At 43.3% G+C, this 15,931-nt stretch overlaps 1 protein-coding gene across 1 annotated transcript in view; it reads left to right on the top strand.

Moving 5' to 3' along the window:
• The window catches only part of erf (Ets2 repressor factor), a 30,493-nt gene extending 15,603 nt beyond the window's left edge, over positions 1-14,890 (top strand). Inside the window, exons 2-5 of the mRNA XM_061092300.1 lie at positions 5,249-5,483; positions 10,959-11,071; positions 13,262-14,181; positions 14,284-14,890. Coding sequence (XP_060948283.1) covers positions 5,249-5,483; positions 10,959-11,071; positions 13,262-14,181; positions 14,284-14,883 — 1,868 coding nt within the window. The 3' untranslated portion in view covers positions 14,884-14,890. The remainder of the gene's footprint in view (positions 1-5,248; positions 5,484-10,958; positions 11,072-13,261; positions 14,182-14,283) is intronic.
• The last annotated feature ends 1,041 nt before the right edge of the window (positions 14,891-15,931 follow it).

The raw sequence follows: 15,931 nt of genomic DNA, 5'->3' as shown, positions 1-15,931 counted from the left end.
TCTTCTTTCTCGTTTCACAAACCAGATCATGCGGAACTTTTATTATCTTGTGGCTGCATTGATAAAATACAAACACCAACAGTACGAAATTTATATATTTAAAGTTGTGGCTGCAAATAACCAGGAAATGATCTCCCCAGTTGGTCTCAGTCTCTCTTTGGACCTAAACAATAAATCAGGAGTTATTAGGACCCCTCCAGTACTTGACCTGCCCCACACTACTAAAAGAAACACTGCATATTGTTAAACTTTACTTATCCTGCTCCTTTCTGCTCCTTTTCCTCCTCCCACTCCCTCTTGCTCTCTATCTGTGTCCTCCACTATCTGTTAATCTCTGTTTTTACTCACATTACACATCAACCTCCAGCTGTAACAGATAGAACTCATCCAGCATGACCCTCTTTTGTGTCAGAACGCCACACGATCAGATGTTTTGTCACACTTGTTATCACCATGCCGTCCGATTCATTTAAAAAGAGAGTGAACGAGCTTTGTCTAACTCCAGGAGCAAAATGTCATCAATCAATCAGGGATCAAGACTAATTTTTTAACATGGATGCAGCGATAAGCCCAACTTTTTTATTGTTTTTCACTGCACCTTTTGACACCATTATAGTTAGGGACGGGAATCAGCAGGGACCTCCCGATACGATACTATCACGATACTTAGGTGGCGATACGATATGTATTGCGATTCGATATTACGATTTCCTGGGATTTCTTTTGGTAATTTTTTTTTTTAAATACTGGACGATGGAAAAATGTTGAATCATACCTTCAAATACAACACAGTCAAATTCACTTAGAGCTTTACAAGTTTTATTTCAAATATTAACATTAACTTAACGACTGTCGGGCAGCCAATAGAGAAAATAAATAAAAATGTGCCCTATTATTGTATAGCCCCTGTCAACGGCACACAAACTGACAGATTAAGAAATGTATGCCACTTAGGCTACTTTTAAACAATAAATAAAAGGTAAATTAAATAAAATGAATAAAAGTTTACTTAAAATATCAACTTTTAAATAAACAAAAAGTAGGCTATTGTTTGCATGTAGGCGATGCAAAGCTGGAGCTTGGGTATGTTTAGATTCTTGTGCAAAAACAAGAGCTGGTCAACATGCTCTGGGGTGATGTTGCTCCCCCCATATATCCCCCCCCGGTATAAACCAATAAATATGTTTTTAATAAAAAAAATCAATTTGGGAGGCAGCATGGCGATTTAAAATCGTCATTCACAAGAATCGCAATTTGTAACTGAATAGATTTTTCCCCCCATCCCTAATAATAGTACAACTTTTATATATTTTCTTCAAGTTCCCATATATATTGGTCATTTCTTGTGCCTGGGTATCGCCACCGATTTCCAAAATCTATTAACAATTCGGCTAATATGCGTTCGCTTTATAAACTGATGTGCCTCAAACTCTGGAGCGAATCCAACAAACACAAAGTTCAGTTCTTTTCAGGTTCTAATAACTTGTGATTATTGTTAAAGTGTAAAGTGAGAGCAGGTCAGCTGGAGTGTGGAGGAGGAGACCCGGACTGAGATGAGATGAGGAAGCGATTCAATCAGATAAATGTTCATGGACTCATTGGACCAAGGAACTTCTTTAGACGCATTCAACAGGTGTTTGTTCACATTTTGGTGTTAATGTTCATTATAGCTCGAGTTGACCTGTTAAGCTCGGTCCTTTAGTTCTTTGGGGACAAGTCGATCTGTTGTGTGGTCAACACGGCCACCGACAGGTCTCCGCTGGTGAGACAGACCCCCCCCCCCCCGGCCCAGGTCCCTGGATCCGAGCCCAAACTCCCAACTCCTCTGGCAAGTTCCTGTAATCGAATCATATTTTGTGTTTGTCGTGACTCGGCCTCTTATTTTTAGCGCTAAAAGCTTTTGTTGCTAGGAGACCGTGTCATCGGAGAGGCTGAGCGAAGGAGGGACAAAATGAAAAAGAGAAAGGAGAGCAAGAAAAGAGAGATGGCCGTGGTGCTGAGGGGAGAAAGGCGGAATCTGTGAACGACAAATGAACAAGATATGAGTCAGCAGGGACATCTGCAGTGGGCACGGTTTCTATTCCTGTGTCCTTTTGTCTGTGTGCTCCGTGTGCACCCACGCATGAACCCACTTACCTCTCCCCACTAACCTGGGTTGTGTGTTTGTGTACTCTGTGTGTGTGTGTGTGTGTGTGTGTGTGTGTGTGTGTGTGTGTGTGTGTGTGTGTGTGTGTGTGTGTGTGTGTGTGTGTGTGTGTGTGTGTGTGTGTGTGTGAGGGAGATATTAGCTCGCCCACTTTGATTTAATGCACTCCTCGTGAGTTGTGCGCGTATGGAAAATACACGTGTTTCTTACTGCACTAATCACCAGTGTGTGTACCCCGTTACACAGCTGTGTTGTGTGTGTCACAACAGCCTCACTGTTGTGTGTGTGTGTGAGTCATGTGCTTGTACCCCATTAGTGCTCAGCCTTCAAACGGCCATTATCAAACCATCGCAGCCAGTCTGTTGCTGGGCTGGATCTCCGAGCACCATGGGAGGTCAGATAGCAGCATGTGGTTTGTTAGTCATCAGGATCTGTTTTTCTGGATTTTTATTTTTTGTCCCTTTCCTCAATAAGACGTCTTTTGTAAGATATTTATTATTAGGTGTTGCCTCCAGGAAAGAAAGCGCTCGGCTGTGAAACTCTTTCAAGATCTAGATCAGACATCACTTTCTTTGTTTTAATTTCTCAGTATGTGAATGAACGAGCTTTGACTAACTTCAGGAGCAAAATGTCATTAATCAATCAGGGATCTTATTTACTATGGTTGCACCAGTGAGCCTTACTTTTTAACTAAGTGCACCAAAAGTTGTTCACTGCACCTTTTGACACCACAATAGTACAACTTTTTTATCTTTTCTTCAAGTTCCCATATATATTGGTCATTTCTTGTGCCTGAGTATCGCCACTGATTTCCAAATCTATTAACAATTCGGCTAATATGCGTTTGTGTTTTTTAACTGGCCTCAAACTCTGGAGCGAATCCAACAAACACAAAGTTTAGTTCTGTTCAGGATTTTTTTTGTCCCTTTCCTCAATAAGACGTCTTTTGTAAGATATTTATTATTAAGTGTTGCCTCCAGGAAAGAAAGCGCTCTGCTGTGAAACTCTTTCAAGGTCTAGATCAGACATCACTTTCTTTTATGTTTTAATTTCTTAGTTTTAAGTCCGTTTCTGACATATCTGCTAAGCTACTCAAAAGTCTAATTTATCTCTTTACAAAGATGTTTCTCTTTCTCTGTATCGGAGGCGTCTCTCAGTTCTTTAAGTGAACAATCCTCATTAGTTGTCTTTTCTGTTTCTGCTTCCTCTCGGTGACGTTAGCCCACGCAGCTGCTCACCTGATGCTGGACTTTGGTTTCGCCGTGTTCAGTGTGTTTAGTTTTTCCATGACTCACTTTGTCTCCATTTACACCTGCTATTAAAATGTGATCTGTATCTGGTTAAGGGGAAACACGCGCCGATTTCCTGGCACGTTTCTAAACACGTAAATCTCCGCGGTCCAAGATTTTAACGGAGCGTATCGGTAAATTACGACTGATATCAGCCGAGTCAGCTGTTTGTAAGAGCGGTTTTTATTTCTGTGGTCAGGAATGTTGTGAGTCTGTTTGTCCACTTTAATCACCGGCGGTAGTTTCTCCTTAAAGTGATATCTGAAGCAGAAGCAGATTATGAAAGTTTCTAAAAAAGACCTGAGGCCAAAAAACAACGACTTGGTGTCAAATTCATTTCCTCTGACCTAAAAAAAAAGTGTTAAATATCAGTTACGCTGCATATTTTAAATTAAAAGGGAACGCCGGCCATTTTTGTTTGTCTCTTAAAAAAAAAAGGAGTCTAATCCAAGTAAACACATGAAAGCAATGACAGCACAAGTTGGGTAAATACTGGAAAAAGTCATAATTGATTTAATCACCATCTGGGAACCATATCTAGACACTTAACTCTGGAGTGGAGTTGCCAGGTGTCTTTTCTTTTTCCGCGCTCACCTCTTTTACAACTCGTTTTTTGTTGTTTTTTAATGTCGTCTTATCTGTTTCTCATCTGGTCTTTTGTTCTTTTATGTGGTCGTTGTTCTGTGCTGTTCTCTGCCCTGCAGCTCTTTTCCTACCCAACATACACACAGCAACACAATGCTGGTTTTAACGTGTCAGATTCCTGGTTTCATTAGATCCAGATCGCACAACAGATGATGCATCACTCGGTCAAATCGCACCCGAGGTTAGAGTCTGTCGACCTTGAGAAGATCCTCGTTCCCAGGTCACTGTCTCGATGATGCACGTGCAGATAGGACTGTCTTTATGGAGTGTGGGAAAATCTTTGTAACCTTGGTATTTAGGATACTGCCTCTTTTTTACAGTTTCATAAACACACACACAGAAAATTCAGCATTGTTGTATTGTGCCCATATGTTTCCCATCCTCAGCTTTCTCAGCCTGATTGCCAAAGCACATCTGGTCCTAATGAGGTGTGTGTGTGTGTGTGTGTGTGCGTTTGTGTGTGTGTGTGTGTGTGTGTGTGTGAGTGTGTGTGTGTGTGTGTCTGCGCACACGATGCCTTTGCTATTCAGCCTTTTCACTTGGCCTTGTGTTGAAGTGCTGTTGAGTCTTTTACTGCCACCCACTGCTTTACAACACAAAGCCTATACTTTTAACTGTTGGATAATAGTGTGTGTGTGCACGCGCTTGTGTATGTTTGTGTGTGTGTGTGTGTGTGTGTGTGTTCTGATAGTAGTTATAAAACCACGGCTTATATTTTGTCTCCTGGTATCTCAAGGCCTGTTAATCTGTAATAACAGAACTGATTCTGCAGCTTTGATGCTGATAGCAGTGAGGTTTGATTTGACTTCAGACTGTGGGAGCAGATTGAGCCCGAACGCTCGTGAATGTGTATTAAATTAATACACATTTATGTGATCAGCGATCTCCTGGAGCCACTAGAAGAGCTTTTCAGGAAAGTCTGAGACCCAAAGGTGTTTCAGATCTTTAATGTCGGTATTAAATCTAACGTTTCAGCTTTAAATCCATGGCTCCAAACAGTCTCATGTTTGTATCCTTTCACAAATGCCCCAGACAACACTTACTAAAACTCTCTTATTCCCAGAGACTCATAAAACAAACCTTCACCTTTGTCTTCATGTTGTGTCCTTCCTTCCTTTCTTTGAATTTGCCTCCACCTAACCCCTCCTCTCTCCTCCTCCCTCTGCAGGGTTTGCTTTTCCCGAATGGGCCTACAAGCCCGAGTCCAGCCCGGGCTCCCGGCAGATCCAGCTGTGGCACTTCATCCTGGAGCTGCTGAGGAAAGAGGAGTGCCATGACGTCATCGCCTGGCAGGGGGACTACGGCGAGTTCGTCATCAAGGACCCGGACGAGGTGGCCCGGCTGTGGGGGGCCAGGAAGTGTAAACCACAGATGAACTATGACAAGCTCAGCCGAGCACTGAGGTGAGGGGAAGGAAACACGAGTCCAGCTTTGTTCCACCTGATTTAAACCCAACAGAACTCCAGAGCCTGGTTAGATTACATGAGTTATGTGAAGACAAATCACTGACCCTGTAACTTGGCTCATTATTCAGGTCATGAGTTCCTATTGGTCATCGATATCAGACGAGTCAGAGACCGTCAAAGAGCCCAGATGGTCTCATCGTGTCGGCCTCGTGTTTCATGAGAGTTCTCTTTGAGTTGAACTCCAGATGAACTGAGATTAAAATCAGCAAAACACACAAGATTGATTTTTCTTAAATGGATCCAGTCTATTTGTGGTCGTTTGGCAGCAGAACAGACGACAGGTTCAGGGACAGGAAGAGTTCACACAAACCAGAAATAGAAGGTAACTTCTTTTTAAAGCCAGAAGGTTTCCTAGTAGAGTTTAAACTCCACGAGTCCCGACTGTCTCACTGGAATCCACGTTACTCCAGCTACACATCTGTAGTAGTTACAGGTCCTATGAACCCACATTTAAATCCACTTTATCTGGATTTTGCTTTGGATCTCCACTCACATTTCTTTGTCTTGATACAGATTTCAGTCACACGGTCGAGCCCTTCCTGGGGCTGGAGCTCAAAGTTATTTATATTACGGTTTAATCTGGTGATCACTTCTTCTGGCTTCATTTGATATGAATTATGATGGAAACTTGGTTAACAAGCACATTACAATCAAGGTAGTGATTAGAATTCTTTAGTCTGATTATTGGAAGCTGAAGAATAGAAGGATGAGGATCGTGTTGATGAAACCTTTTCTCTCAGGTCTTTGTTGTTGCCCTTTACTATTGCATTATTTGCTGATTATTAAACCCTCTGTGAATAATGGACCATGTTGTGAAACTATGTAAAGATGCAGAAGTTTCTGTTCCTCTTCTTCTCAACTTTCTATTCCCGGGGCACGGGCTCATTTTCAAGAAACCGATCTCATTCGTCATCAGTATTTGTTTAAGTTGAAATACGCTTGATTTCATTTGATCGACTCTGGGTTGAGTTGAAGCTTCATTAGAACCGTGTGATAAACATATATAAACACAAAAGAAGTGTTGGTTTGTTGTGAGCGTACATCTGCACGACGCTGAAGCTCCAGGGAGCCGGTGGATTTAGAGCCGCACACCTTCTCCCTCCACAGAGGACATGTGGGATGCTGCAGATCTTTATTTAGCCACCAGCCTGTTCTCTCACCGTCCTGTACACAAACACACACACACACACACACACACGCAGACACACACACACACACACACACACACACACACACACACACACACACACACACAGCCAGTCATCAGTGTCGCCTCCTGTGTTGTAGGTTGGTGTGGGTTATAGTTTGCCATGGTGATGACTAGTTGCACTGCCTCGTCACCACGCACGCACAGACACACACACAGACACACACACACACACACACTTAACACCTTGTTATATGTCAGCCCTCCTCCAGCCCATCTGTGCCTTGTTTGTTGCTTATATGATTATATATCAAAACACAACCTGAATATATAATAGATGAATTATAATCGTACACTGAACCTCACTTCACTCATCAGATCGTGACTTTTCAGAGAAAACGCTGATGTAACACATTGTTTATTGATTTACTCTTTTACGTAACCGCACATTTACACACGACACAAGCAGGAGATGATGTATAAACTTTTGTCTTTGTTTACAAACCTGCTCAACATTTAACCACCAGATAACATCATATTTCCATGATTATATCTGTGTAATAACACAACTTGAAGTCAACCTTTCAACCATATTTAAACACATCAGGTACTGGATATGTTTTATTTATCATCTATTCACGTTCCGACAAACTCCCTCAGGTTCCTTTTGACACCATTAGAAGAATCCTGTTTATTTTTATATCAAATAGGGGTGGGAATTGGCAAAAATGTGACGATTCAATAGTATTGCAATATTTGGTCCACGATTCAATAGTATTGCGATTCTGCGATATATTGCGATTCATGTTCCCCATATTATTCAAAGGCATTACAAAAAATGAGGAAAATAAGACTGCTCAACTCACTTCAAATGTCACATTTAATTCTGTGAACAACATTGTCTTCTACACATTAACTGAAGAGCAAAAACTTTGTCCTTGAACATTCAGGACACAGGACCTTTGTAATTATTTTCTGAATAGGAGACCTCTCACATGAACACTGAGCTCCCAACACATAACTTACAATTATTTAAATACAATACAGTGACATCAAGCAGACATAATAGATTAACATAAACCTGAGAATAATCATATAAATAAGAGTAACCTAGAGCTTCAATCAAATTGAGAAAAATAAACAAATGTGTACTACTAGAGTCCAGTTGGCTGCAAGGTCATGACCCAAAATGTTAAATTCATTTGGGAATATTGGCATTTTTGTTCAGAAAAAGGAGTTGGTCAACATGCTCAGATGTTAAAGTTCCTCTGGGCCGTTACTATATCTTCTGCAGTGGAGAACATCCTTTCCTCAGACACACTAGGTATCTTTTAAACTCTGAAACTCTCCTCATCATGCTTTGCCAGCCAGGGGCTGCTACATATATAATTGTAAAAAAATTAAAATATTGCAATACTTTGTTTTACAGTATCGATATAATCGCAGGCGCAAAATATCGCGATACTGAACAGAATCGATCCCCCACCACTAATATCAAACCTGCCATTAATGCACAGAAATGACTCAGATTCCAGAATCTAAGGCTTGAGTCCGATGTCTTGTATCGTTCAGACGGCGTCGGGCCCTCAGAGGTTTAACACAACGTTAACAGTCAGTTTCTCTGTGGTCACACACAGTGTTTAACATCAAGCAGCCGCCGGAGCCCAGCTCTGTTGTGAAGGTCTTTTCTGTGGTTTGTAAACCTTCCATATAAATGAAGCGCTGTTAATTAACTCTGAGATACTTGGAGGCGAGTTCTGCCTTCGTTAGATGTGAAGCTTTTGATTGATGCTTCTCGGCGTCTTTCAAGTGAGCGCTCCCTCGGTTCCCGTGTGTTCAGTCATGCAGATCTAGTACATGTGTGTAGAGACATGTGTGAGTCAGTGTGTGTGTGTGTGTGTTCCCGCACTATACGAAGAATCTGAGTCTTTACACTCCACGTTGGTTTCTGTTTGGAAGTGAGTTCAAAGAGCAGGAGGCCAGGGAACAAGCCTGGACCCGGTGTGTGTGAGACGGGCCGTCACACATCCTCTCCACACTGTGAGAGTGTGTGTGATCACCTCACATGTACGTGTGTGTGTGTGTGTGTGTGTGTGGCCTTTTCCACGACTCACACAAAGTGCCATCCGTCCGTCCACACGTCTGTGAACAACATGTCCCTTCGGCGTCCCTGCACAAACAGGCCTGATGCTGTTAACACCCACTCATCAATATCTCTGTTTACCGTGTGTGGAACGTTTATCTCCGACCTCGAGGTGAAGTTTACTCTGCCTTTTGAACTGAGTCACATCAACCAGTTATTGTTATTATCAATTGATCTGCCAATCATTTTCCTGATCGATCATTTAGTCCATAAACTGCCAGAAAGTTGTGAGATCTTTTTTTTTTTGTGTGAAACCCTTAAGGTGTTTCATCAATATCAGAATCAGAAGTATTTTATTGCCAAGTACGTTCACACATACAAGGAATTTGCTCTGGTTATTGGTGCAAACAATGAACATAGAAACATAAAAAAGCAATAAATACAACATGCATAGGAGAGCAATAAAAAAATGGGAAACCAGTATATATTTACTCACTGTTTACTTCTTATTTACTCACTTTTTACCAATATTTATACAAAGTAACATTTATTTTGACACAAACATTTCTGAATAAAAATATATAAAAGATATAAAAAGTGAAGTAAAAAGTGAAATGTTAAATGCAAAACAGTTAACAGTGTCAGATTGCAATATAGTGATTAAAATCAGGGAAAAAGCCTCAAATCAATTACATTTTATTTGTGAAAGCCTCATAAATCAGTTTATCCCGTTAAATTCTCACAAAACATTAACTTTTAAAAATGACTATTGATAAATCAGTGATCTTATTATTTAGCTCTACAATTTTCAAAAGGAATGAATGTTTATGTAAGAGCTTATATGTTAAACTCACCAAATCTAATATATACATATTTATTTAAGACAATCTGCCACTGGGATCTTCTCTGCTTGACTCTACTAGAAATGATGAATATCGTTTTACATTTTCCAGAATGAAGCGGCCACAAGTGACTGAGAGACACTGGTGTCGATGTTTTGATTTAAGGGAAATATGAATGTGGTCCCCGGCTGGCGCTGAGTCACCGGGCGCCATTTTATCATCTGTGAGACGAGCTGTCAACAGCACACGACTCCTCGACTTCACTGTGTGGCCTGACTCTGACTGATGCTCTGGAACCAGTGGAGCTGCTGGGAGAGAACCAGTCCCAACGGCTTTGTTAAGAAACAGGGTTCCTACGGTCATGAAAAATAATAATTCCAATAGTCATGGAATTGTAAAATGTGTATTTCCAGGCCTGGAAAAGTCCTGGAAAAAAATAAAATCCCAAAAGTATTTGGAAAAGTCATGGAAATTTGTTGTATTCATATTTTCATGTCGTTCATTTACGCTGAGTTTTAAGTAATTCATATGCTTTTAAAGAAATACGCTCAAAATATAAGCAGGCATACGCTCTCAAACTAACTGAGTTAGTATGAGAGTATAAGGTATACTGTATGCCTTAGAATTCTCATTGCTAGTTTAAATACTACATTTTGTCACGTTCTCATGTACACTCCTGTTTTCACAAAATGTTTGGACATGGAAATTTGGTTTAAAGTTGTTGAAAAGTCATGGAAATCCATTGGTCAAAATGTGTATGAACCCTGAAGTCATCACAGCGAGGATTTAAAAAACTGAGATTTTAATGGTGTTATTGAAATTGTTATAAAACTGCTTGTGATTCACGATGGGGAAAAATAAACGTTTTCCTATTGGTCTGAGGTTTATTAAAAAAAGAGCAATTATTGATCTTTTTTCTTATTAATCTCATCTTGGACACGATGAAGTCGGTCTGGTCCTGCTGTTTATGTGTTGAGTATTCTGTGTTACATTAACACACATAACAGTATATTGCATATTGCACATCCACATTTCTCTCCTGTTTTGCTTTTTACTTTTTATATCTTGTATATATTTTTGTTTTGTTTTTACAAACAGTTATTCCTCTCTTATGTGAAGTACTTATTGTGTTTTTAGTACTTTATGTTCAATGTATGCACCTTTTTACCAAAGAAAATTCCAGGTAGGTGTAAACCTACTTGGCAATAAATCCTTTCTGATGTAAACTCTCAGGAAGATAACGCTCTTCTCTCTATCTCTCTCTCTCTCTCTCTCTCTCTCTCTCTCTCTCTCTCTCTCTCTCTCTCTCTCTCTCTCTCTCTCTCTCTCTCTCTCTTCAGATACTACTACAACAAGAGGATCCTCCACAAGACCAAAGGGAAGAGATTCACCTACAAGTTCAACTTCAACAAACTGGTGCTGGTCAACTACCCGTTCATCGACATGGGCACCGGTACGTACACGTTTCCTCTGTGCTACAGCCGGCCACCAGGGGGCGATGGAGCCCCTTTGGCTTCACTTCATTCACAGCCAGCGTGTCCTCTTGAGTCGTCTGTGTGCCACGTCCCAGTTTCCCTCCTCTGAAGTGGTCTCTTGTTCTGGTCCCGGCCCCCCCAGTGTAAACAGCGTCCATATGGAGCTGGAGACCAGGGACACGAGTGCGGCACCAAACTTTAATTATAGTCTGTGTGTGATGTGGCCACACACTGACATGTTGTGATATGATCGTTGCGTTTGATGGTTTTACACACACACACACACACACACACACACACACACACACACATGCCCACGTCAATCTGATTCGATGCACACACACACACACACACACAGCTTTTCCCGTTGTTGTCACACATGGTTGTGAGTTGTGCGCTTCTTAAAACGACAGAACCACACACACGCACTCGGCGGTGCTGGAAAGAAACAGAGGAACCCAACCCATGTTAGTGATGGCAGCAAGAGCAACTTTCCAATATTTAATTCTGGCACGTGCACAGATGGCAAGAATTTATTGCAGTGCCACAGTGAGAGAGAGAGGGAGGAGGGAGAGAGAGAGGGAGGGAGGGGTTGAGAGAGAAGGGAACTTGTGGCTTTGTGTAACCCGGTGTTGTCTTTGTGCGTCTGTGACCCTCGGGGGTAAAATAGTTTGAGTTATGAGAGAAGTGACCGACTCTCATTTGTTACTTTTCTCTTCAGTTTAAAAAGCTGGTTTGTAAAAAGCTAAAACTAGAATTTGAAATAATAATCATGTTTCCTTGTTGGTCCTGTCGGGTGTTTTTTGATCTTCGTGTTTTCATATATAACAGATTTCCACCTGCGTAAAACATTTACACTAAATGAACAACAACAACATCCCTGATATTCCTGTTGTGTGTCTGAAGCAGAGAAACAGTATGAATATGTTTGTTTTGAGGATTTTAAATCTCAGTTTTATTGTTTTAATGACCTCGAACACAAAGAGTCTTGATGATCTATTGTTCTGTGTTGAAGGAAACATTTCTAAATCTGATGAGATAAAGCAGAACTCTGAACTTCTCAGATTATGAATCTGCTTCTACATCAGGGGCTGAAATTAATAAATTGCTTCAAGTCGAGAACCAGAAGGGTTTAATGTTTATTGAAAACTTATTGAAAGAACCTTAGTGCACATATTGAACCTGGAACCAACAAGGCCTTTAGAGTATTGCAGATAAAACAACATTAATGATGAAATAAATGAAATACAAATACTAAATAATACATAAATAAATATAAAAGTAATAAAATCAGTTTCATTAATTGCTTTCTGGCTCTATCTGCAGTATTTACAGAGCAATTTCCAGTGAAAACATTTTCTACAGGCAAACAACAGCCAAAAAGAATTGACTTCAGATCAAATAAACCAGATACATATATAGATAAATATAATATATATAGATAAACCAGAACTCTGTGAACTTCTCAGATTGTGAGTCTGCTTTTCAGGGTTCCTGCGGTCATGGAAAACCTGGAACAGTCATGGAATTGTTTAATGTTTATTTCCAGGCCTGGAACAGTCATGGAAAACAATAAAACCCCAAAAATTTTGGAAAAGTCATGGAAATTTGTTATATTCATATTTTCATGTAGTTCTAAGAGTTTTAAATAATTCATATGGTTTTAAAGAAATGCGTTCAAACAATAAGCAGGCATACTTGGGTTTGTGTCATTTAAGGTAAACTGTATGCCTTGGAATTCTCATTGTTAGTTTAAATATTACATTTCGTCACTTCATGAGATTTCACAAAATGTTGGGTCATGGAAATTTGGTTTAAAGTTATTAAAGTCATGGAAATCCATTGATCAGAATGTGTATGAACCCTGTATATAGATAAATATAATATATATAGATAAATATAATATATAGAGATAAATATAACATATATAGATAAATATAATATATAGAGATAAATATAATATATATAGATAAATATAATATATATAGATAAATATAATATATAGAGATAAATATAATATATATAGATAAATATAATATATATAGATGAATATAATATATATAGATAAACCAGAACTCTGTGAACTCCTCAGATTATGAATCTGCTTCTACATCTTCACGACTTCCTGCTCTGATCGTTGTTTAATCCTCATGGTTTCTTTCTCTCAGGTCGAGGAGTTCCTCAGAGCGCCCCCCCGGTGCCCACAGGAAGCTCCCACTTCCGCTTCCCCCCCCCCACGCCGTCGGACGTGCTCTCCTCCAGCGAGGAGCTGCGGAGCCCGGGGCTGTTCAGCGGCGTGGCGCGGCGCCTGGCCCGCGGCTCGGTGAGCGACTGCAGCGACGGCACCTCCACCAACTCCGAGCTGGAGGAGGGGCTGGGGGGGGCCGAGGAGCGCGGCGGGGGTCCGGAGAGGGCCTTCAGGGGTCTGCTGCCCCCCCACCGCATGCCCCACGACTCCCTCTTCAGGATCTACCCCAACCCAGGAGGGCTCTCCAGACCCAGGGTCCACCCGGACTCCCTGTCCCCCTTCCCCGTGTCCCCCCTGCCCGGCCCCGGGGGTCTCATGGGCCAGAACCTGTCCCCGGCTCTGTCCATGACCCCCACCCCCCACATGCCCTACACCCCCTCCCCCTCCATGTCCTCCCCCATGATGGGCTCCCACTTCTCCTTCAACCCCGAGGACATGAAGCACTACCTGCAGGCGCACACGCAGTCGGTCTACAACTACCACCTCAGCCCCCGGGCCTTCTTCCACTACCCCCCCATCCTCATCCCCCAGCCGCACCGGCCCACCCTGGAGAAGCCCCCCCACCACCACCTGCACGCGCCCCTGTCGCTGCCTCACCCGCTCGCCCACCACTCAGGAGGCGGAGGAAGGGGGGAGGAGGAGGGGCCGCCGCCACCGCTGCACCCGTCTCCGTTCAAGTTCAAGCTGCAGCCCCCCCCACTGGGGCGCAAGCAGAAGGACTCGGGCAGCTCCATGGCGTCTGCTTGCTCCTCCTCCTCCTCCTCCAGCCAGGCGTCCTCGTTCCCCAGCGCCGGGCAGATGAACAACGCCCTCCTGGCGGCTCCGCCTCCAAAGATCAAGGTGAGTCAGCGCAGATCGGACGAGATGTTTCAGAACGCTACGAGTACGAGAAACATCCGAGTCGTAGGTCAAAGTTCACGCTGTAAACTCTTCTTCCTGCAGGTGGAGCCGATCTCTGACATCGAGTCGGAGGAGGAGGTGGAGGTGACCGACATCAGTGAGGAAGACGAGCTGGAGAACGACAGAGGACACATCTTCATCCCGACTCCTCATCATCACCTGCTCAAGAGCCTTCATCACGCCAACGGGAACGCCAGCTCTGCTCCTCTTCCTCCTCTTCCTCCTCACAGTCACCACCACGACGACGATGACGACGACGTCTTCAAGACTCCGGCCACGCCCACCATCGCCAGCGCCGGCCTGGCCTTCCCTCTGATTGGTCTGAAGAGCGAGCCGGGCCAGGCGGCGCCCATCAGCCCGGGGGGGACGCTCTGCATCCCGCTCAAGCTGCGCTTCAAGCGCCGCTGGAGCGAGGACCAGAAGATGGAGGCGGACGGAGAGAGGGACGAGGCGGAGGACAAGAAAGTGAGGGCGGAGGCGGATGTGGAGAGGAGAGGAGGGGAGGGAGAAAATGGGGGAGGACAAGGAGGAGGAGGAGTTATTTCGGGGTTGATGCTGCCGCCGCCGCCCACCGGGCGCCGAGCGAGCTCCGAGCTGCAGAGGGCGACGGCTCAGCTGTCCCTGGAAAACCCTGGCTGCTGAGCCTCGTGCACACAGACACACACACACACACACAGACACACACACACACACACACACACACACACAGAGACACACACAGACACACACACAGTGTTGGCAACAAGTTTCACATGTTGATTTCGACCATGATGCCTTGTGGGAAATGAAATGGAGAGAACGAGGTTATGACATCAACTTGAGTCTTATGTAGAAAACAGCTTTTTTTTGTCACTTTTTATTCCTCAAATTTAACAAACATGACAAAAATATTTTCCTCCGTGTTCACGAGACAGTTAAAGAACCTGTTTCCACGGCGACGGCGACTCTGAACATCTGTGTCGGCGAGCGGCGTCCAGATGTTCTGAGGCTACATCCGCACAAGTTTGAGTTTTAACAGGCGTCGCTGCTGCTACATCCACGTTTTCCGTCCACACCCCCCCCCACGACCCCCCCCCGAGTGTGTCTGACTCTCAAAAACAGCAACTTTTGGAAACGCCCCCCTCGGCTTCAAGCTTTCTGATTGGTTCTTATCAGCTTCAACTCAAACTGTTGTTTCTACCAAACGTCTGAATCCACAATCCACTTCCTGTTTCCACCGGCGTGTCTCAGGTGTGTTCGTCTGGACGTTTGTTTCGGTTTTAAATCGAACTCGTGTGGATGTAGCCTCCGATGTGCAGCCGGGCATCGAACCCCCGGGTCCCTGGTCCGTGTTTCCTCTGTGACGTCCGACACTACAAGATGAACTCAGTCCTTCTCCATGCCTCCTCACCCTCATAGTGCCAGTAACCTCCAGGGAATCACCCTCACCCCCCAGTAGATGGACTGAATCTCTCTGGCTGGTTTGAAGGTGGCGAGCTCCTTCTCATGACCTCCCTCTCTCCTTCATCTTCATCCTCCTCTTCATCACGACAGACGGACAGAACCGGACGTTACTAAAAACACATTTAACAGCTGATTGCAAAAGTGTCTCTTTGTCCAAGCTGGAGGACAGGGAGCTAAAGAGAAATAAGTCGTACTGATGGATCCTAGAGAGAGGTGATGATGATGATGATGATGATGATGATGATGA

The sequence above is a fragment of the Limanda limanda genome, chromosome 19, assembly GCF_963576545.1.
Source record: "Limanda limanda chromosome 19, fLimLim1.1, whole genome shotgun sequence".
Lineage (NCBI taxonomy): Eukaryota > Metazoa > Chordata > Actinopteri > Pleuronectiformes > Pleuronectidae > Limanda > Limanda limanda.
Note: the sequence above shows the minus strand (reverse complement) of the source record. Positions and strands in the feature narration are given on the sequence as shown.